This window comes from Alosa pseudoharengus, unplaced genomic scaffold, assembly GCF_046254945.1.
Source record: "Alosa pseudoharengus isolate Yale_2024_CS ecotype anadromous, Long Island Sound unplaced genomic scaffold, YU_APseudo_1.1 YU_APseudo_1.1_scf_17, whole genome shotgun sequence".
NCBI lineage: Eukaryota > Metazoa > Chordata > Actinopteri > Clupeiformes > Clupeidae > Alosa > Alosa pseudoharengus.
The window spans coordinates 23601508-23624269 of NW_027468640.1; the positions used below are offsets into that span (position 1 = coordinate 23601508).

The 22762-nt window shown below is 44.8% G+C and overlaps 1 protein-coding gene across 2 annotated transcripts in view; it reads left to right on the top strand.

Moving 5' to 3' along the window:
• LOC143127484 (RELT-like protein 1) overlaps window positions 1-18794 on the top strand; it is a 65530-nt gene extending 46736 nt beyond the window's left edge. For both annotated transcript variants that reach the window (XM_076289016.1, XM_076289017.1), the window contains 5 exons: window positions 3301-3375; window positions 9554-9608; window positions 12787-13041; window positions 14710-14848; window positions 15307-18794. In XM_076289016.1, the coding sequence (XP_076145131.1) occupies window positions 3301-3375; window positions 9554-9608; window positions 12787-13041; window positions 14710-14848; window positions 15307-15327 (545 nt within the window). In that variant the 3' untranslated portion in view covers window positions 15328-18794. The remainder of the gene's footprint in view (window positions 1-3300; window positions 3376-9553; window positions 9609-12786; window positions 13042-14709; window positions 14849-15306) is intronic.
• The last annotated feature ends 3968 nt before the right edge of the window (window positions 18795-22762 follow it).

Below are 22762 nucleotides of genomic sequence, written 5' to 3' on the forward strand. Positions count from 1 at the left end.
GATGTGTTTCAAATAAGATAAGGTTAATCGGAATTCTACGATATGCCCGCTTGACAACGGCAGAGATAGAACTGGCCTTTGGCCAGTGGCGTAACTATAGTAGGTGCAGCAAGTGCAGTCGCACCAGGGCCCGTGACCTCACGGGGCCCGTCGCTACCCCCGCAATGTAATTGATGGAAAATTCTATACAGGTCCTTTCTGACTACCGGCGTGCCTTTGACCAGGCCAAGGCTACAGCGCAGACGCTCGCAAATAAATGGGGGGTTCAGAGTACATTTGAAAATGTTAGAGCACGGAGAGTGAAGCGTCACTTTGACGAACTATCGGAAGATGAGCGCTTAACCGATGCAGAGAGATACTTCAAAGTGCAGGTATTTAATGCAACTCTGGACATCACAATCAGTCAGCTCTCCCAAAGATTTGCAAGTATGCGGGAAACTTGTCATGTGTTTGAGTCTTTACGTCCTATGACCCTTCAACTCGCAGGTGATGAACTGCTTGAAAAGGCAAGACGTTTGTCAGACCATTATAGCAGGGACATTGCACCGACATTCCCAACACAACTCCTCTCATTCAGGTCTTGCTTTAAAGCAGAGATTTCACAGAAGTCATCTATTTTTCAACTTGCCAAAATGCTGGTGGTAGATTATGACAGTGTAACATCCACATTCGGGGAAGTGTGTACTGCTCTCATGTTGTTTCTGACATTGCCTGTGACTGTGGCAACAGCTGAGCGATCTTTTTCCAAACTCAAACTTATTAAGACCTACCTAAGGAGCAGCATGGGGCAGGAGAGGCTCAGTGGGTTAGCTATCCTGTCCATTGAAAATACGAGAGCCAGAGCATTAAATATTGGGAACATCGTTAACGATTTTGCACAACGAAAGGCTCGTAAGATGGCCTTCTTCTAATGGCCTAATTCACGCATATTGGGGATTGTATGCATATCATATGAATGATTTTATTTGGTTTCTGCGCGGTTAAATAAGTTAGGCTACATTAAGTTTGGTTTCTGCGCAGTGCGAGTTTATAAGCAAGCAACGCTTGCAGTTTCAGCAGAGGGTTGAAGAAGCGCATTGACTGTTCCCATAATTCCATGCGAGTTGATGTTAATGCAGTAATATTAGATTACCATGGCCTGCAGGCTGTTATTAAAATTATTTTTAATGTTTTCACATGTAATGCATCCTATGTAGTCGTGTGTTTTTTATATGATATTGTAATATGTAACTACTAAACTACTTCGGTGCCTCAGGCCCTTTAAACAATTGAAGTCGTCACCCTTAATGTGTATTGCATGTATCAGAGCTAATTCATCCTGGGCCTAAGTATGTCGGTAAGGGCCCGCACAGTTCTCTCGCACCTGGGCCCCCCATTGGGTAGTTACGCCACTGCCTTTGGCCGCGACCCAACTCATGACTGTGGTAGTTAACAAACTAGATCCTAACAGAAAGCTGTTAGCTTTCCTAAGCTATATAAGGTATAAGATAGGGGTATTACACAACATAAATTGTCACAAGGCTATGCTGGCGACCCAAATAAAATCTCCTACGACCCACCTGTGGGTCGCGACCCAGACTTTGGGAACCAATGGTTTAGAGTAATATGAAGTATTCCTTTATTTTGAGATACATCTGAGATAGGCTACATCAATAGGCTCTCAAAACAACCCCAGGCTCACAAAACAATCCGAAACAGACATAAGGTCTTTATAGAGCAAATCCATATAGATTATTTGTCAAATAAACCAGTAAAACATAATTTGTGGGATGGAATATATAACATTGATGCTCATAGCTCATATTTTTTAAAATAAATCAGTGAAAAAGTATCCTGACAAACAAGCAGCTTTTTAATGCCTTGGTCATATTTCATAATTTCAATTCCTCTGTAGGTTACCTGATAGCCCAGTTTGAGAGGCGGAAGACGCGTGACATTATTTATTTTTGCAGCCAATCACTGCTGTCATTTTATTGATTTGATTTGATCTCAGTCATAGAAGCTAAATTCGAAGGCAGGCCACAGGTAAAATCCAACGAACCGCATTCAACCCGCAAGCTAATAGTTGAATAGCCCTCTCCTAGAGCTTTTGAGATATTGCCACTGCTCCAACACTGAAAGGCACTGTTACAATGCCTGGATCAAGCCAGGTTCAGCATAGCGTATGCCACTGTCTGCTCACGTTGGTGACCGGACCAGGGCAAGCACACTTTCGCAGTTCCCGCTGGAAATGCAGTCTAGTTTAGTTTGACCCTTACTTCAACCATCAAAAGGGCAAAAATGATCACAGATCAGGAAAACCTGGCCACGAGCCACACAGGATGTGGTGTCCTTTGCCTTTGTGTTGTTTCACTTTCAGCATCCTCATAGTTAAACTCTGACAAGCAAACAGTTTATTAGCTGAAGGATTAGTGACAAGGAACAGATAGACAAACATACAGTATTAGGGGTTATGTTGGCACACACACACACACACACACCCCTCTAACACTAAAAGAAACAAAAAAACAAGTGATGTTTGTTAGCATGTATGTTTGCTCCACTCACAGCCATCGTTGCAAATAACTCAGGCCAAACGAAACGCTGTTGTGTCAAACGTCAGTGTGGTTTTGATCCAAAACACAATGGGATTTACTAAACACGCTCTCCTCTAATGGACCGAACCAAATAACCGCAAACAGAATCTGTCTGAGCAGTGCCAGGTCAGCTGCCAGTCCCAGATGCTATTCATTCTGAAATGTCATTGACGAACAGGAGAGCAAGAGCTGGATTATTGTGACAGATTGCTATTATTGGAATCACTCATTATGCCTCACACATTGATCATGCATTCACCAAGCTTTTTTTCCTGAAAGCAACGGGTGTTGAAATGAAAAATGAGTAGGATGTTAGTTTTTCAGACAAATTGGTGTCCTCGATTGGATAATATATGTGTACAGGAATATTCAGCTCTGGAAAAGATAAAGAGACCGCTGCACATTTTTCTGATGTCATCCTACGGTTGCTAAGTACATTCAAATGTGTTGACAGTCATATTCAAAATCAAGATACCACTGCAAATTTGAATATGACCGTCAACTCATTTGAATGTCAATCAGCAATCATAGGAGGACATCAGAAAAATTTGCAGTTTTGCCATTTTTTCCAGAGCTGTATTTTTTAGTCTATAATTTATTATTGTCTAAGTCTATGATTATCATTGGTGTTTTTGAAATGACAACATTCTCTGTTGTTTTTTTTCTCTCTCTCTCTCTTTCTCTCTCTCTCTCTCTCCCCGGCCATCTCTGTCTCTCTCCTCAGATCTGAATGACACCTACAGCGAGGGCAACACGGACACTGTGGGCCAGATCGTCCACTACATCATGAAAAATGAAGGTAGCGTGTGAATGAAGGAGCGCTGTGTTCCGTGAATGAGTGTCGCCGTTGTGCCTAAAATAGGCCGGCCACTCCAGTCTGTGGGTGAGTGCTAAACACTGACCACTGCAGAGATGGTGAAGGCTAAAGCAATTAATTCCACTGAGACACTCTGTTATTCAGTGTAGGGTGGCATGCCTCTAGTCTCTGTGGTAGTTTGAGTAGGGATTCAAGGCTACCTTTAATCAAGGAAAAGTGTGTATGTGAGAGAGAATGTGATTCAACACATGAGAAGAAATTCTCCAAATACTGACAAAAGCACAGGCAAAGAGTCATAATCATAGACAGGAAGTGTGTGAGTGTGTGTCTGTTTGCACACTGCACACATGTACGTGTGTGTTCCAGTGTGTGTCTGGTATGGTGTGTCAGAAAACCGTCACATTCACACTCCAGATTCAGGAAACACGTGACTGTCTCGTTGAGTGTGACTCACACTAATACGCAGTGTGAGTGTGTTACTATAGCAATTGTTCTTGTGCGGCCATTGGGCAAGAGTCCACAGCAAGGATAGTGCCACTTACAGTAGCACCTAGCACAGTGCAGAAGTTCAAAGGTCCATCCACTCAACTGGTGTGCTTGTTACGGAAACTTTTCCGTTCCTTCCGATCCGTTTTCAGTCTGTTTGTCTGTCTTTATAAAGTTGTTTGGATGAAGGAAGAACTCAAAGCTACTCGTATTTTTGGAAAAGAGCACGCACCATATTGACACATATTGGGACACCTAAAACCACTTAATCACCGAAATCATGTGTTTCATTCAGACCCATTGCCATTGACTTATAAAATCAAACACCTAGTCATGCATTCTGCATTCACAAACATTTGTGAAAGAGTGGGTCGTTCTGAAAAGCTCAGTAAACACAAGCGTGGTATTGTCATAGGGTGCACGCAGCAAGGTCCATGAAGACATAATTTGGAGAGTTCGATGTGGAAGAGCTGGCCCACACAGAGCCCTGACCTCAACCCCAAGGAACATCTTTGGGATGAGAACGGAAATTGTGAGCCAGGCCTTCTCGACCAACATCAGTGCCGGACCTCGTTATGCTCTTCTGAACGAATGGGCAAAAAATCCCACAATCTTGTGGAAACCCTTTCCAGAAAAGTGGAAGCTGTTATAGCTATCATCTGCCTATAGATCTAGAATGGTATGTCATACAAGTTCCTGGAGGTGTAATGGTCAGATGTCCATGTACTCGTGTACCAAGAAGAAACTCTTAGGATTTATTGGAGAGAAGTAGTTTGAACTGAATTCAGTGTTGAATTCTGGAGCTGGAGACACTTTTCTGTGTCGTCTGGCTCTCTCACACACACTTTTACACTCCTGCTTTTCATCCAAAATGTTCTACTCCATCTCCATCTCTAAGACCTGTGTAAATGTCAAATACCACAGATCTGCTGCAGCTCTGTGTCCAACTCCCTGTCTGCTGTTTAAACTAAACAAGAATTTGAGAGTTGCAGCCTGTACAGGAAATGACCAATAAAAACAAACAATGAGTTGGACAAATGAGCCAGAAAAGATGACTACAGATGTTTGTCATCTGGATATTTTGGGTAATTAAATTTGAGACAATAGTAGTTTCACAGCCATGTGAAGAGTATTAGTAGTATTCTCATTAATCATTTTATTATTATTTATATTATACACTGCTCAAACAAAAGTAAAGGAACACTTTGAAAACACATCAGATCTCAATGGGGGTAAAACATCATGCTGGATATCTATTCTATACTAATATGGACTGGTTAATGTGTTAGGAATGAAAGGATGCCACATCGTTTTTTGGAAATAAAAATTATCAACCTACAGAGGGCTGAATTCAAAGACCCCCCCCCCCCCCGTAATTCAAAGTGAAAAAAATATGCAACAGGCTAGTCCTTTTTGCCTAAATGTTATTGCAGCAACTCAAAATGGTACTCAAGTAGTTCGTACGGCCCCCACATGCTTGACAATGTCGGAGCATGCTCCTAATGAGACGGCTGATGGTGTCCTGGGAGATCTGCTCCCAGATGTGGACACGGCCATCACTGAACTCCTTGACAGTCTCTGGTGTAACCTGGCGGTGTTGAGTGGACCAAAATATAATGTCCTAGAGGTGTTTTATTGGATTTAAGTCAGGCGAGTGTGAGAGACCATCAATTCTTTCATCCTCCAGGACTTGCCTACACACTCTCACCACATGTGGCCAGGCCATTATTGTGCCCCAGGAGGAACCCAGGGCCCACTGCACCAGTACAGGGTCATACAATGGGTCTGAGGAAGTCATAACGATACCTAAGAGGGTGCCGTTGTATTGCCCGTAGAGTTTTGTGCGTCCCTCCAAGGATATGCCTCTCCAGACCATCACTGACCCACCACCAAACCGGTCATGCTGAATGATGTTGCAGGCAGCATAACGTTCTCCACGACATCTCACAACCCTTTCGTGTCTGTCACATGTGCTCAGCATGAACCTGCTCTCATCTGTGAAAAGCACAGGGCGCCAATGACAGACCTGCCAATTTTGTATTCTGGGTATTGAGTTCCACAGTGCTGGGCAGTGAGCATAGGTCCCTCTAGAGGCCATCGGGCCCTCAGGCTACCCTCATGAAGTCTGTCTCTGATCACAATGTCAGAAACATTCAGACCAGCGGCCTGCTGGAGGCCATTTTGTAGGGCTCTGGCAGGGCTCCTATTTTTCCTCCTTGCACAAAGGAGCAGATACTGGTCCTGCTGCTGGGTTAAGGACCTTCTACCACTCTGCCCTGCTCTCCTAGAGCAACTGCCTGTCTCCTGGAATCTCCTCCATGCTCTTGAGACAGCGCTAGACACAGCAATAATTCTGGTAATGGAATATATTGATGTACCACTCTGGAGTTGGACTACCTGTGCAACCTTTGTAGGCTCCAGGTTACAGGCTTAGGCTACCAGTAGTGACACTGACCCTAGCCAAATGCGAAAATAGTGAAAAATCAGTCAAGAAGGATAAAGATGGAAAAACAATCAGTTGCCACCACATGTAAAACCATTCCTGTTTTTTGGGGTCAGCATTGTTGCCCCTCTAGTGAACCTGTTGGTAATTCCGCTGACACCAAAGTAGGTGAAACAGATTCACAACCACCTGTGTTACGCAACTGGCCAGATCAGTATTCCACAGTTTGATTGACTTGATGCTGTACTCCTATGAAAAAGTGTTTCCTTATTTCTTTGAACAGTGCATTATTTATTTATTCAAATTAAATTTCAAATTAGACCCCCAATCTTGCCCCCAGTGGTTCCCATACAGGAGCATTGCACATCACACACATGGGTCCACACAAACAAACATGCAAATATTCACTCTCACTCTGTTCTCTCGCTCTTTCTTTCTCACTCTCTCACTACTAGCCTCTCACACATTCACATTCAACAAAACATACCCTCTCCCACACATAGACTCTCCGTCTATCTCTCTCTCTCTCTCTCTCTCACACAAACAGAAGCACACACTACCACATCAGTCCACATCAGATGAATTTTGACACCCCTCTGTAAACCAAATTCTCCTCCTTCACGCCTACCCATCACTGCCAGGTATTTAGACTCGGGCACCACACCATGCAATCTCCATAGACAGGCACTGGCAGCGCTCAAGAGCCCTGGGACATCTAAAGTGGCACTGTGCAGAGAGGCTCGATTCAGCGCGTCAGAATTGTGTGCCACGCTTGATAGCCACTCCACAGCCATGGTCAACTGTAAGGGCCGACACGGTCAGGTGCAAATGAGAAGGACCAACAGTTAGTTGGTAATGAAGTGGTGTGCAGCACATCGGCTGACAAGAATGTGTCCATCCATGGTGGGCCGAGTATCGAAGCACTAAAAAGTGGTCCGTCCTGCTGCAAGGCATAGCACTGCCTCTAGATGGCAGTGTTGTAGTTTTGAAAAATAATAAAGTGAAAGATGGAAAGATTACCCTGGTCATGACATGAGTTTCATTGGCTTGGCAGCCACACGTGATAATGAAATCACCATGCTCAGTGGCAAACATTAGGGGTGTGTGTTTCTGTGTGTGTGTGTGTTTCTTTTAGGATAAGAACAGATGAATTCACAGATAAAGTTATAAAGCTGGCGTTCAGTTTGGTGTTAGCACCACAATATAGCCTAATAAGGGCAATTTTCTCTATGACAAATGTGTTTCTCTCTGCCTCTGTGCTACTGAATGACTGTGGCAAACACTGGCAATTATGATAAGTGAAGTCGTGTGTGTGTGTGTGTGTGTGTGTGTGTGTGTCTGTGTGTGTGTCTGTGTGTGTGTGTGGCTATGGTTTAGGCATAGTGGAAGTCTTGCTTAAGAGCCGCAGTGCTGAACGTGTGGAGTCCCGGTGGGGCCCTCTGTGTGGGAGCAGCCACTCCTCATCGCTCAGAGAGCCAGTCAGCCGTGGAACACCGACGCAAAGCAAAGCAGAGCAGAGCAGCCCTCATGCAAAGCACAACTCTTTTTACAATGTTCATTATTTCTCGCTCACTCGTCCCACATACGCACACACACGCGCACACACACGCATTGTTAGTTTTCGACTTTTCCTCGAACACTGTAATACTTTGGTACATTTCACATGCAAATTCACTCACACATTTACTTTCTCTCTGCCCGTTTCTCACTATGTGAGAGAGAGATACTTTTGTGCTGTGGTACTGTCTCACACACACACATACACACACACACACACACACACACATATATACAAATACAATAATTTTCCATCTCACCAAGTTACACACCACACCAACTTTTGAAGAATACAATTCACCTCTGATCCAGGTCAGTGGTCCCGGTCTGTTAGCGTCTGCCATGACGGCTGTTTCTCTCTCTCTGATCTGCTCTGCTCGTGTCGTGCAGTTCTGATTCCCCAGTGCAGCCCGCGGCTGTGCTGTGCTGTGCAGTGCAGTGCTGTGCTGTGCTGTGCTGTGCTGTGCTGTGCTGTGCAGTGCTGGGCTGTGCTGTGCTGTGCTGTGCAGTGCAGTGCAGTGCAGTGCAGTGCAGTGCAGTGCTGTGCTGTGCTGTGCTGTGCTGTGCTGTGCTGTGCTGTGCTGTGCTGTGCTGTGCTGTGCAGTGCAGTGCAGTGCAGTGCAGTGCAGTGCTGTGCTGTGCAGTGCTGTGCTGTGCTGTGCTGTGCTGTGCTGTGCTGTGCTGTGCTGTGCTGTGCTGTGCTGTGCTGTGCTGTGCTGTGCTGTGCTGTGCTGTGCTGTGCTGTGCTGTGCTGTGCTGTGCTGTGCTGTGCTGTGCTGTGCTGTGCTGTGCTGTGCTGTGCTGTGCTGTGCTGTGCTGTGCTGTGCTGTGCTGTGCTGTGCTGTGCTGTGCTGTGCTGTGCTGTGCTGTGCTGTGCTGTGCTGTGCTGTGCTGTGCTGTGCTGTGCTGTGCTGTGCTGTGCTGTGCTGTGCTGTGCTGTGCTGTGCTGTGCTGTGCTGTGCTGTGCTGTGCTGTGCTGTGCTGTGCTGTGCTGTGCTGTGCTGTGCTGTGCTGTGCTGTGCTGTGCTGTGCTGTGCTGTGCTGTGCTGTGCTGTGCTGTGCAGTGCAGGGCTGGGCTGGGCTGTGCAGTGGCTCTAGTGATTGTGTGGCGTTTAATTATCCCTGCGTGTTATCAGCTCTGCCCATCACCCAATAAATGCCCCCCTATCCGAGGGGGCTGCTCAAGCGTGATTTTCTGCTAATTTCAGCTCTCGCTCTCTCTCTCTCTCTCTCTCTCTCGCTCGCTCTCTCGCTCTTTTTCTTTCTTTCACTCTCTCTTTTTGTCTCTTTTGCTCTCTTTCTCTTTCTTGTTCTCTCTCCCTCTCTCTTTTGCTCCCTCTCTCTTTCTTGTTCTCTCTCTCTCTCTCTCTCTCTCTCTCTCTCTCTCTCTCTCTTTTTTTTCTTTCTCACTCACTCACACATACACACACATGCTCACATACACACAACACAGATACCTTGAAAGCCATGGTAAATGTGAAAAGCTCAGGCTAGGGACTGTCTGACTGTCTGTTTTTCTGCTAATATCAGCACCATGTGTTAATCTTTCTCGTTTTTTCTTTTATATCTCGATCTGACTCACTGGCACACTAATTATTGTCGTGCTGGGTATTAAGGGTGTTTAGTGTTGTATTTTTAGACGTTTTCTTACCTCCTCTTTTCCCTTTTTTTCAGCAAACACAGATGCCTTGAAAGCCATGATCAATGACAACAGCATCGACTCTGAAGGGTAAGAGCACGGTCGCACGCAGGCAGGCAGGCAGGCAGGCAGCCGTGGCCTACTGGTTAGCGCTTCGGACTTGTAACTGGAGGGTTGCCGGTTCGAACCCCGACCAGTAGGAAGCGGCCGAAGTGACCTTGAGCAAGGCACCTAACCCCTCACTGCTCCCTGAGCGCCGCTGTTGTAGCAGGCAGCTCACTGCGTCGGGATTAGTGTGTGCTTCACCTCACTGTTTGCTGAGTGTGTTTAACTAATTCACGGATTGGGATAAATGCAGAGATCAAATTTCCCTCACTGGATCAAAAAAGTATATACTATATATATACTTATATACAGACAGACACACACACACACACACACAGTAGAAGCGAGCCGCACACAAAAACAGGCCCATTGGCCGTAGACAGTGGACTAGGAACCAGACAGACATAATCCAGACATCTGTCAGTGGGCCTTTTGATCCTGGGCCAAACGGGTTTAACAGGATGTGCTTTTCACCAGCACACATTGTCATGTCATGTCAGACCTGGTGTGGCTGGCTGACTTGTGCGATCCTTTTTTTGTCTGGGCTGTCTTCAAAGCAGATTGTTGAATGACTGCAGAAATTGGTTTGTTGGGTGCTGGAGAATAGGGTGCTCTGATCAGACGTTTTCATGAACTGCATGTGGCTTTGACGTAGCACCCTTCCTTTTAAACTCAGTGAATCATAAAAAGAGTAATAATCTGTGGGTCCAATTTTCTCTTCACACAGTAAGGTGGACCATCAGTGCAGCTAGCATAGCAATGACCTGAGCAGTACAAGGGGACACCAGAAATCCTAACCACACAAAAAAAGGATTAGAAACACCTTATAATAACCACATTAAAGGTTCTTATGCCAAACTCCTGCATTGCATGGCTGTTGAAAGACTAGTTGTAATGACATATAGGCCCACCAGGTGGCAGTGTTTTCTATGAAATGCATACACTGGCCACTGGACTAATACTGGCCTGTGCCGAACTGTGTAAAGAAGAGCCGGTGAGATTACATTATGTGTTAAGTGGAGATGAAGACTGAGGAAGAGACACTGGCAAACTCTCCCCAAGACTCCACTTCTTTAAAAGAGACTTGGGGTGGGCAGTGTGTGGCTGTGTGTGTGTGTGTGTGTGTGTGTGTGTGTGTGTGTGTGGGGTGGGGGGTGAGTGATGACTTAATTAACATAAATCTCATCAGTGGAGATTAGGCCCATGGATGGTGAAGTGCAGGCCCAGTGGAACTTAACTGAGGAAACCCAGTAACCCCCGCAACAGGGGCCACTGCTAAAAATGGTCTGATGGAAGCCATGCATTCAAACTTTTATCTTTTGTAAGTGGTTTAGTTTGCCCCACCAGTCGAGAAAATGGCCAAGGACAATCAAGTTAGCTGTTGAATTCTTTTTCGCATTCTGCCTCTGTCAAGCATCAAGGGAGCATTTATTTACTGACATTAAGTACAATCATATCTTCCTGCCTAGCAAGGCCGCCCATGTGTGTGTGTGTGCGTGTGTGTGTCGTCCTTGCTGGTTGGACTCACTGAAGCAGCTGAAAAGGTGTGAAGAAGGGGAGTGAGGGAGAGAGAGAGAGAGAGAGAGAGAGAGAGAGAGAAAGAGGATGAGTGAAGAGCAAAGTACATGATATGTGAGAACCTCTCATTTTTCATCTTGCACGGAGCAGGTGTTGTGTGTCGGCAGTGAAGGACTCTTATGCTTCCTCTTAGTTTGCCGCCCTTTCTTTCGCTTTCTTGTTCTTTCTCTCTTTCTATCTCTCTGTCTCCCTCCCTCTGTCCATCCAGACAGAGAATGGTGCTGACCTTGGGTTCTGAATGGGGAAGGAGCTGGGAGGGAGCGAGGCAAAGTGGAGTTATTTTTACCAGTGACACAAGGCACGGAGCGGAAGAACGACAGGAGAGATTGAGGGTGGTGACAAAGAAGAGAGAGAGATGGAGGGTGGCCGAGGTGACAAAGAAGAGAGTGAAAGGGATGAGAGAGAGAGATGGAGAGAGAGAGAGAGAGAGACAGAGAGAGAGAGAGAGAGAGCTGAAGAGGATGAAAGGGGAAAATGTGAAGGAAGAGGGTTGGCCAGGAATGGTCCATCTAATAAGAGATGGACTAAAAGAACTTGACTGGTTGATTTGGAGAGATGTGAAACAAGACAGAGAAAAATATCAAGTTGCAGATGGAAGGATAGACTAACATGTCCATGGATGAAAAGAAACAGATGAAAGATTGAAAGATGAGCAGAGACAGAACTCAAATGGAAAAGGAGCAGAGGCGACACAAGAGGACAAGGAAGAGGGGGGGGGGGTGAGATGGAAGGATGAATGGACACATTGGATGAGAGAGAGAGAGAGAGAGAGTATTGGCGGGGATGGCTGGTGTGTGCTGGCGGGAGCCTCCACTCTCATTTCCTAGACGGCTGCCCGCCGCTCGGCCGCCTGCCAGCGGAACACTTAGAGCCCCACACACACCCCCAGCCCACAGCACTGCAGGGGGCGGCCGGGATTTATGTGCGTGCGTGCGTGCGTGCGTGCGTGCGTGCGAGAGAGAGAGAGAGAGAGAGAGAGAGAGAGATGAGTAGATGGACCAGGCTGGGACTGGGGCGTGACTCTTCATTTTCTCTCTCTGTATCCCTCTCTCTTTTTTTTTCTTTCTTTTATTCTTTCTTTCTTTCTCACTCACTCACTCACTCACTCACTCACTCACTCACTCACTCACTCACTCACTCGTACATTTGTTTAAGTCTCTAACCCCACATCCCAGGACATTCATCCTTTACCCACCCAGGCGCCCACCCAGGATAGCCATGAGTGTGTGTGTGTGTGTGTACACGTGTGTTTGTGTGTGTGTGTGTGTGTGTGTGTTTGCTTGTGGGGTTGTGTGTAATTCTGTGAGTGAAGCTGAGCTGTGTGGGATTTAGTGGCGTTTGGAAAGGTGTGTTTTATGGTTTATCGGAATGCTGTGACACACACACACACACACACACACACACACACACACACACACACACACACACACACACACACGGATGATGAATGGGCACTTGCTGCTCGCCACCACTGTAGCTGCGTGATCGGTCATATGTTACACGCCAGTGCTATTTCCATAAACCATCATCCTCACCAGTTTCTATTTTTGTGTGTGTGTGTGTGTGTATGTGTGTTGTTTCACAGCCCTGTCACCCCCACCTCTCCTATGACCCCCACAACGCCAGGGACCCCAGTGTCACCGGGGTCACCAAGGTTTCCGGGGGCGCCCGCTGCCGTGGCGACCAAGCACACGTGCAACCACCTGCACACCATTGGTGGCGCGGTGACCCAGAAGAACATCTGCAACCGCTGCAGCCAGAAGAAGTGGCCACTGATACGCCGAAACTCCGCGAGGAAACCGATTGACCGGCGGGAGGTGACCGTGCTCGCTGTAGGCCGGTGAGTGAGTGAGTGTGTGTTTGAGTGGTCGAGAGTGTGTGTTTGTGTGAGATTGTTCACTGTTTGTTTATTCAACCAGAGTGTAAGAATGCGTATGTGTGAGAAAATGTGAAAACATTGGCAATCTGTAACTTCCCATGTATTTGTGGTGTGCGTGCATGTTTGTGTGTGCGTGTTTGTTTGTGTGCACATGCATGTTTGTGTCTGTGCGCACAGTGTGTGTGTGTGTGTGTATGCGCGTGGGCGCGCTGTGTGTGTGTGTGTCATGTCATTGTGAATTGATAACTTTTTTTTAAAGTGGCCATTCCTTTTCGTATGTAGGCCAGAGCCGGTGTGAATGAGTGGGTGAGCGAGGAGATGTCCGTCTTCTTTGTTCTGCTGAGAATTGACAAAGCCCCATTTGCTTGTGTGTGTGTCTGCACATGAATACATGTTACTTTGTGTGTGGCACTCCCATTTAACATTCCACATATTTGTGTGTGGGTGTGTGTGTATTAGGTCTGTAAATAGATTCATCATTGATATAAATATAATATAAAGCTAATGCTTGTGCTTGCATTCGGATGTCCACATATTAAAGGGGTGACTCCCCAGCTCTTCAACTCTTAGGTGTGTGTGTGTGTGTTTGGATGGAGGTGTTATGTGGCGAGCGAGCGCTCATGCCTTAGCTGTCGTTTGTACTCCAGTCAAAAGCCCGGGCCTGAATACTAAGTGCACCTCTTTCATTTGCCCCATTCAGAAGAATGGAGCCGCATGGCTGAGAGGTCGCATTGACCTGCCCTGGTTATTAATGCACTGATTCAATTAGGAAAACGTGCTCTGTGTGTGTGTGTGTGTCTGTGTGTCTGTGTGTGTGTGTGTGTGTGTGTGTGTGTGTGTGTGTGTGTGTGTGTGTGTGTGTGTGTGTGATTATGTGCACTTCTGTGAGGGGTTGTTTGTACCTGATTTTGCGCTCTGATCTCCGTAGATGCTATGGTTCTGTGTCATTTAGCTTCTATAGGATTGATCTTCATCAAGGATGTTTTTTAAAGCTAGCAGCACAGCTCTTTTTTTCTGAGACCCTTGTCATTTTCTGATGCCTCTTTTAGCTTCAGACAACCATAACGCTTAACAATCACTTGGCTTTGTTCATTGCACATGCTTTCATGAAGAAGCGAACTGAATTGCCGCTGGCTAGCGTATGACTGAACCCAATTAGACCAGCCATTACAGAGTGTTTTTGTTCCACCATTGCCATGATTGTAATGGGTCTTAGTTTGCTATCAGTGTAGTCTGTAAGTGCAGCCAGCGTAATGTTATTAGCCAGGAGAGTACCAAGGGCCATTTAGAGGGCTGATTACTCAAGCCAAATATTGTACCAAATATGTCACTCATTACAAGTAATTTTTTTTTGTAGAGTTTTTTTTCCCTTGAGAAATATGTTAGATGAGTTAGTCATGCATTAGTAAAGTCGAACAACAATTTAACCAGTGATGTTTGTCTTTCGCTCTCCCTCCATTCCATCTTGATCTTTCTCACTTCACTCTATCCCTTTTTTCTCTGTATGGGTTCTTTTTTTCCTTGTCTCACTATACCTTGTTCATCTATCTCTCTATGTTTCTCTCTCTCTCTCTCTCTCTCTCTCTCTCTCTCTCTCTCTCTCCCCTCCTTCCTTTTCCACTCTCTAAGGTTCCGGGTGACCAAGTGTGAGCCCAAAACGGGTAAGGAGCGCCGCACCCTCTTGATCACCGAGCCCAACGGGACGGTGTCCGTCGCCGCTCCCGCTGAAGATGCAGCCCCTGAAGAGCGACGCCCCTCACAGGCACAAGTGAGAAGCCAACAGTCCCCCCCCCCCCCAAACACACACACACACGCACACACACACACATCAGTTGTCAGGGGAAGGGGAAGATGACACTCCCTCCACAAAGCAGTGCACGAGTCCAATTGCTGGTCCACACGCAGTGGGCAGTGGGTGGCCACACAGCAAGTGGATAAGAATCAGGGCCATTTGACACTCTTTGTCTTTGGGTCACTGAACCCATTGTGAACATGATTCTTTCATTCAAGGTAGTTGCTGTATTTAAGACATGTTATTTTGTTTGAAATACTATCTGGATATACAATGGACTGCCTAAGAACGAACTAAAGTTAAAAAAGTTTTATATTCATGACACAACATTGCACCTACAGTATATATCTGAAAAGCATTCAGCATTTAAGTGTTATTGAGTTTGAGTTTAAGGTCTTTGAAGTGAAAATGCATTTTGGTTGCCTCTGTCCTAGGAGGAGACGGATGCAAAGTGAGATGAGAGAAGTTGGAGGACCAACGCCGACAGACTGAGGAGAGGCAGAGCGCACCGGCAGAGAGAGACTGAACACAAACGTTTATAATGCATTTTAATCCCAAAGTAAATCCAAGCTATGACCAGCCAATGAGACGACACATCAGCGGTCTGAAAAACCCCTCACACACACACACACTCTCCCGTTGGTGGACAGCTGTGTCGGTAAGGGGAGTTTGTCCATCCTCCTTAGCCATAAACCAGCCAATCAGAGGCTGGCTCACAGAGATGATTGACAGTGGTTGAGGTGGCGATGAGAGACAGAGTGAAGAGAATAAAAAAAGAGAAGCCTTTTCTTGTCGCAATCGACCATGATCAAGGCCCTAAATCATCCAAGGTCAATTAGCAGATTGGGCCACGGACCGAAGCACAAGGGTTGGATGACCTTTCGACCCCACTCAATCCATTGCCGTGACGACCCCCTCCCTTCACAAACACATGATGGCGTCGCAATCAGTCGTGACCTGCCCTTTATAGGGGGAAAAAAACATCACTGTCAAGTGAAGAGGCGCTACTGTTAATGGTTAAACCCTCATGGTGCCACTGTCAGACAAGAGGTGTGTGTGTGTGTGTGGGTGTGTGTGTGTGTGTGTGGAGGGTGGGGGTGTTTAAGAGTGGAAGGGTGGTGACCTAATGTCTCCAGTAGGTCATAGGATCCAAATCCACATCATGTCACATGAGCGGTGGTGGAGGCGGCAGCTGCAGCGGGTGTGATCCCTGGAGCCATTTTCTTTTTCATTTCACTGAGACTACAAAAAGGACTGCAAAAAGGACTACAAAAAGGTCCTGGAGTCCACACACTCAGCTCTCACATGGTACAATCTTTTATCCGACACCTCAGACTCCTCAGTGTGTATTCTGGAGCGCTGACACAAAATACACATCCTGGAACCAAGTACCTGGACAAGACTGATCGCTGTGCACACACTCCAAAATGCTTAACTGCCTAAAAGAAATGTAACAGAATAATATAATGATAATATAATGTCTTTATCCAAATGCTACTCAAAGCTAGCTAGCCATTTATCTTGTCAACGAATGTTTATGTCCTGTTCCATGAAGATAAATGCAAGTCCTGCTTATACACTAACTGCCAGTTTGTAATCGGGTATCACACTGGACACCTAAATTCACAATGTTGCATTACCTCACACTGAAAGTAGATTCATGGAGCCGTCTACAGATATATCCCCTCTGTGAATATTTGCTAGTGTTAATGTACAATGCTTTTGACAAGTGCTTGTTCAAAGCATTTGCTTAACTATAAAAATCACTTGTCTTCCCTTCATCCTTTTGATTTTAGTGGACGGAAAACACTCCTCATCCCTCTCCTCCTTTCATCACTTCTTTTTTCTGTCATGTTTATTTGACCCGTTCAGACAGATGAGGTGGTGAATGTGTTTCTTCTCTCGTGCTTCCTCGCGCGTTCGTTTGGTTTGGCACTTCACTGAGCATAGTGAGTCCTCCATGCCCCTCACTGAGCATAGTGAGTCCTCCATGCCCCTCACTGAGCATAGTGAGTCCTCCATGCCCCTCACTGAAGCATAGTGAGTCCTCCATGCCCCTCACTGAGCATAGTGAGTCCTCCATGCCCCTCACTGAGCATAGTGAGTCCTCCATGCCCCTCACTGAGCATAGTGAGTCCTCCATGCACCTCACTGAAGGTGGATAAAGAGTAAAGACAGACCATACCAGCGAGGGTTTTGAGTCTTAGTGAAAATTTGATGATGTGCTGCGAAAGTTAACAGCTTGGTGTGTGTGTGTGTGTATACAAGAGGTGTGTGTTTTTGTATGAAAAGAATAGATGCAAAGACCAGATATTTTAACAAGGTTTTGTTTGCTTTTGTCTCGCTCTGTTTGGTTGTTGCTGATACTGTCATAGGGGTAGACGGACCAGTTGCTATTGGCCTAATGTTGGCATGACTTAAGTGAAAGCAAGGCTCAAGTGAAAGCGTGTGGTTTCATTACATTGCCATCTGACAAGGTTAGTGAATGAAGCTGCAGACGCATCAGCTTCTCAATGATGGTCATGACGGTCTACCCCGGTCTGTGACGATGTTGCCAAACATAGCTTATTTGTAAAGCCAAAAAAATTACCTCAGAAAAAAAACAAAAAACAGTGGCCTTGCTTTAGGGGACAGCCAAGTTAGAATATTTGTGTGTGTTTGTTTTGCTATCTGTGCACTTGAGGTTTTGCCAAAAAAATGTACAATTTTGTAACACACCTTCTTTGTATTTATTTGTTTTCCTTTGTGAATGAATTCATCAGTTTGTACAGTATTGTTGTTTTTTTTTGTTTTTTGTTTTTTTTAATATATAAACAGGACACTTAAAAATGCTCTTTGTGCTTGTTAGACTCCAAGACCATCATTCCAAGTGATGAGTTCAGTTTTTGTTCCTTATTTACCCTGTGTGATGCTGAAATCAATAGTTCATTATTGTGGGATGAAAATATAATAGTTCTGTCTATCTGTCTCTGTCCAAAATTGGGGGCAGACAGAGAACGCACAGCTGGACATGAACTTAATACTATTTTGTTTCAGAGGTCCAGCCAAAAGACTTGAGCCTTTTATTACAGCTCTCTGCCTTAGGGAATTGTCTCAATCAAAGCAAGTTCAGCATTTCACCAGATTGACAATAAGAGGCAAAAACTTCCAACAGGGTGTGTTTTGTGCTGTGATAAGTGTGCACAGCATGACTGACTGACTGTGATTCATGAAATCTGTATGAATGGAAAAAATGGTCTTTTTCTATCATGCATTGAAGCTGTATGGGACTCAACTTACACCAGTGGCACCCAATGTGAATTGTTCACCTCCTTGGTTATTGGTCATCCCTGTATGATGTGTCATCTGTCTCTGCACATGTGTTTTGAGCAGGAGAATAGTCCAACCACATCTATTTAAATTTTAAACATTTTAATCCTCATGGTTTATGCCCTTTCATCATAACCCCTGTTTGAGTCTGAAAAGGAAAATCTTTTAAAAAACAAAAAAACAAAAGTGCCCTAAATTGTATATAATTAGTTATAATGACACATAACATGAAACTATAACCCTATATAAACAATACCCTGTACAAGGTGGAAGATCCCCAAGGTGATTTTTGGGGTAAGCTTCCACAAACAAGTCTGGGTCATTCCCTGATCCTATTATGCATCAGGGCCTCCTAGTGTCTTTTAAGTCGGCATGTATTTGACAGTTCCACTGTTTGCTGCGAGACTTGTAAATATAAATTGTGTGTAAAATATATTTAATAAAGAAACAAATATTTAGTTTAAAAAAATTGTGAATATAAATGCAAATAAAATTTCATAATAAAAGCGCTAATAAATATATTGAGAAATGTGCAAGGGAAGAGTTGTGGAATCTTGAGTGCAAAGAGCCTTTTTGTACAATGCATTTATACATTAAAAAGATTACGATGGTAGTGATGCTTGATTTCTTTTATTCTTTTTTTTCAAGAGGTCAAATTATACAGTTCATTTCAGCTTGCCTATGATGCTCTAATAAAGGGCAAGGTGAGTGATACCGTGTGTACACTTACTGTATGCCTGTCTGTCTACTGTGGATTTCCTGTGATCTTGTTATTTCCCCCACCAAGCGACATTGGTATTTTCTTTCTTCTTTCAGGCCTGTCATAGAAGTGGCCTGAATGAGCAAACCAGGAGATAGGTGGATGGCAGCATCAAGTCATTTAAGCGTGACTCAATTAACGCAGTTGGGCTAATCACAGGTTTGAGTGGAGCCTGTGTTCATGAGCAGATTAGCATTTCTGTGCCATGCAAAGGGGTGAAGTACGGCCTGCAGCGTAGGGGGCGGAGAGTGCTCACAACCTCTCAACCACCAATGAGATGCACGGGTGGAGAGGAGCCCATGCTCACAGCACACAGCACACACTCTCCACCGCAGTGCTTTGAACGCGACAAGTGTGGTGTTTATAGATTTGATTTCCATCTTCCACACTGAAAGTATCCACTATATGCCCGAGTCCAACAGTCCAACGTGTGAAGACGACTCCAAATTCCTTTCTGCTTCCTTTTCAGGGGACTTTGTAAGCTGTCCCTTAACCATTCACCATGCATAGGGAGTATGGTTCCGTAACTCTCCAGTGTCTGTCTATAAACTTTTCGAAACCAGACTGGCTTTTGTGAGGTATAACTAATACCAAAATGACAAGGTTTAACTTTAAGTCACAGTTTTTGTTACAATCAACTCAAACAAAAGTGTGTTTTCATAGAAGAACTAGTCTAACAGGGTGTTTGAAATGGTGTCATTACACAGAGTGACTTAACAAGGCCAGTGAACTCCAACGGTGAGTGTTAGTTCCTTTCCACTATTGAATTGCACAGGAAAGTGACTCTTGTTCCCTTTTCATAACAGGTGGACACGAAACCATCTCAAGCTGCATTCTTCTAACCAATAGATGGTATGTATCAATCTAGACTTAATGTCTAGATATATAATCCTGTTAGATATAATTGCATACAGGTGGTCTTTGTGGTTTTTACGCAGTTGGCTAATTATTAATCTCTTTTGGCCATTATCAGGGTCAGTGGGTTTGACCTTGTCCTCTGGCTCACATCCAGAATTCAACCACTTCCTTCTCATTCTATGTTCTACGGTGACCCAGACTGTGTTGCTATCATTTCGTTTCCCCCAAAACTGTCCCCTTTGCCATGTGTGTTTACTCTACAACTCAATAAGATACTCATTCATTTGGGATGTTGGGTCAGTTTAAAGGTGACATTAATGGTTAACCCTTTGAACGTGAGAGGGCGGGTAAATGTTGACTTTGCCAGCTCTAGTCATGCGTCAATTATTAACTGCTCCTTTTGGTCTCAAGTGAAACAGAAATGTGTTCCATCCTAGTTTATGGATCTGTGTGGACTATGTATCTCATTCCAGGAACCACAGGCCACACAAACTTTCCAAGCAGATCTTAGTAATGAGTTTTTTACATGTTTGAGCTAACGTTGATATGGTGTATTCAGAGAAAAGGACTTCAAAGGAAATGTGCTTACACTTTATTACATTTATGTGCTGGCATCTTGTGCAGTTCCCAACAGTAACCTTTTCATATTCTGTTCAGGACAACCACCAGAATACATTTAATGCAAGTTAAAAGTACAGATATGATTTAGTGGCAAGTGCTTATAGAGTTACTAAGACCACTAAGAACCCGTCACACGGGTTATGAGATATTTGCAAAGCTCTAGGGTTGTGAATGTGACAGTTAGTGCTTGTGGTATTTTGGCTCTTGTTTTTCTGTGCATTCACACAGAATGCACAGGCTTCCTGGCCTTCCCTCTAAAGGTCACTCAGCTTTTACCATAGATTATACAGCCACATTTGAAGATTTCTGTTCATCAGCTTTCTAAATAGAGGCGTTAGTGTTTATGTGATGTACAGTACACACTGATTTACAAGATCTTTGGTTGAGAAGAAAATATGTGAACTCATGCACCAATACTAAAGCTTATGATTGGTGCAAATATATATTGTTTGACCAATGAGGAAAAGTGTCATAAGGTTACAAGCTTTAATACAGGCTATTCTTGCATGCACCCCCAGGAAAAGGGAAATCACAGGCTTCGTTTTGGACCTTTGTCATTTGGACTGAGTTGAACAGCTCAGCCAAACCCCAGATAAGATGCGCTACAGTGTCTGCTGACAAGTTAGCATTAGTGGCTTCAGCTCCATTTTACATTAAGTGCTCCCGTTATAGAGCACTTCTGTGCATAGTATATACATATTATAATGCAGTTTAAACCAGGAGGGGCTAATGCCACTGGTGGAGGTAGATGGGTGCTCCACCACAACCTCTAACAACGCTCCTACTTCTTTAAAAACGCCTAATGGGATCGACGATGGACGGAGACACTGACAGACGGGAGGAAGGAGAAAAAGAGAAGTAACCCAAAGTCACAACTAACCTCTAAAACAGCTCTCTGTTCCGACCTTAAAAGGCCTTGGGAGAGAAAGAGGAAATCGTGACACTTTGGTGAGAGAGCAAGACAAGTGGGAGGAAGAGAAAGAAGAAAAAAAAACAAGACAAGACAAGAGAGCTGTGGCTATTTTGGGGCTATTAAGAGAGCGGACATCACAGGGAGTCGGCATAATTAGGATGGGGTCAGCCTGTGAAAAACATTCTAATAACCATCAGGAGGCCAGGCCAAACTTAGCTTGTTTTTCTCTCCACTGCGGAACGGGTGGGGGTGGGGGGATGTCGATGTCTAAAGTACAGTCTCCTCGACGGAGAAGTCTATGTTCACCTGTCACTATTCATGACCTCAGGGTCTAGTCTGCTAAGACTCACACGGATACACACAACCACAATCACAGATTTAGTATTATTGGGTGCCTTGTGTAATGTGAGCCAATGATATGTTGAAATACAAAACAAAAACTCTGCTGCCTCTCAGACAATGGATAAAGGCAGACGTATACACACAGACCAACATAGGGCATGTGAGTTCATATCTCCAACTCTTAAGGACACAATTGTGTTTGTGTGTGTGTGTATAAACGGGAGTTTGCTGAAGGGGTGGCGATAATGTATTTACTGAGGCTCATGTGTCTAATTATGACCGCAGCGAAGCGGCGCTCATATAGGTTTAGTCAGATTTTTTTTTTCTTTTTTGCATGGCCAATTTTCTGTCAAGGATTCCCGGGACACACGTTTTTCGTTTTGATCTGTAGCCCCCCGCTGGACTGGACCCCCGAAAGGAGGGTAGGGCAGACACAGTTTTCTGTGAATATCTCGAGAACCGTAGGGTTTAGGAGGACCACCTTTTTTTTTGTATGTTGATCTTAAGGGGCCATGTCAACCCATTCCATAACCACTCATTTCATGTATAGCGCCACCTAGTTAAAAACAAAAAAGTAAAAATGAGGTGTTGTAATTGCAGGTATCTGTGACATAACGTGGTCAAAACTGCACGAAATTGGAAATGCAGGATCATTATGACACCCTCTGAATGCATGCCAAGTTTCTTGGAATTCCGTTCATGGGGGGCCACACAATAAATTAATTTATGTTACTGTACACCAACTGGCCTGTAGGTGGCCGGACACAGTTTTCTGTGAATATCTCGAGAACCGTTGGGCCTAGGAGGACCACCTTTTTTTTGTATGTGGGTCTTAAGGGGCCATGTCAACGCATCCCATTACCACTTATTTCATGTATAGCGCCACCTAGTTAAAAATTAAAAAGCAAAAAAGTAGGTGTTTTAATCACAATATCTCTGGCTGACATGATCAAAACTGCACAAAATTGAAAGTGTAGGATCATTGTGACACCCTCCAAATGCATGCCAAGTTTCGTGGACTTTCGTTCATGGGGGGCCATACAATAAATTAATTTATGTGTACATTTAGTGACCGTACACCAACAGA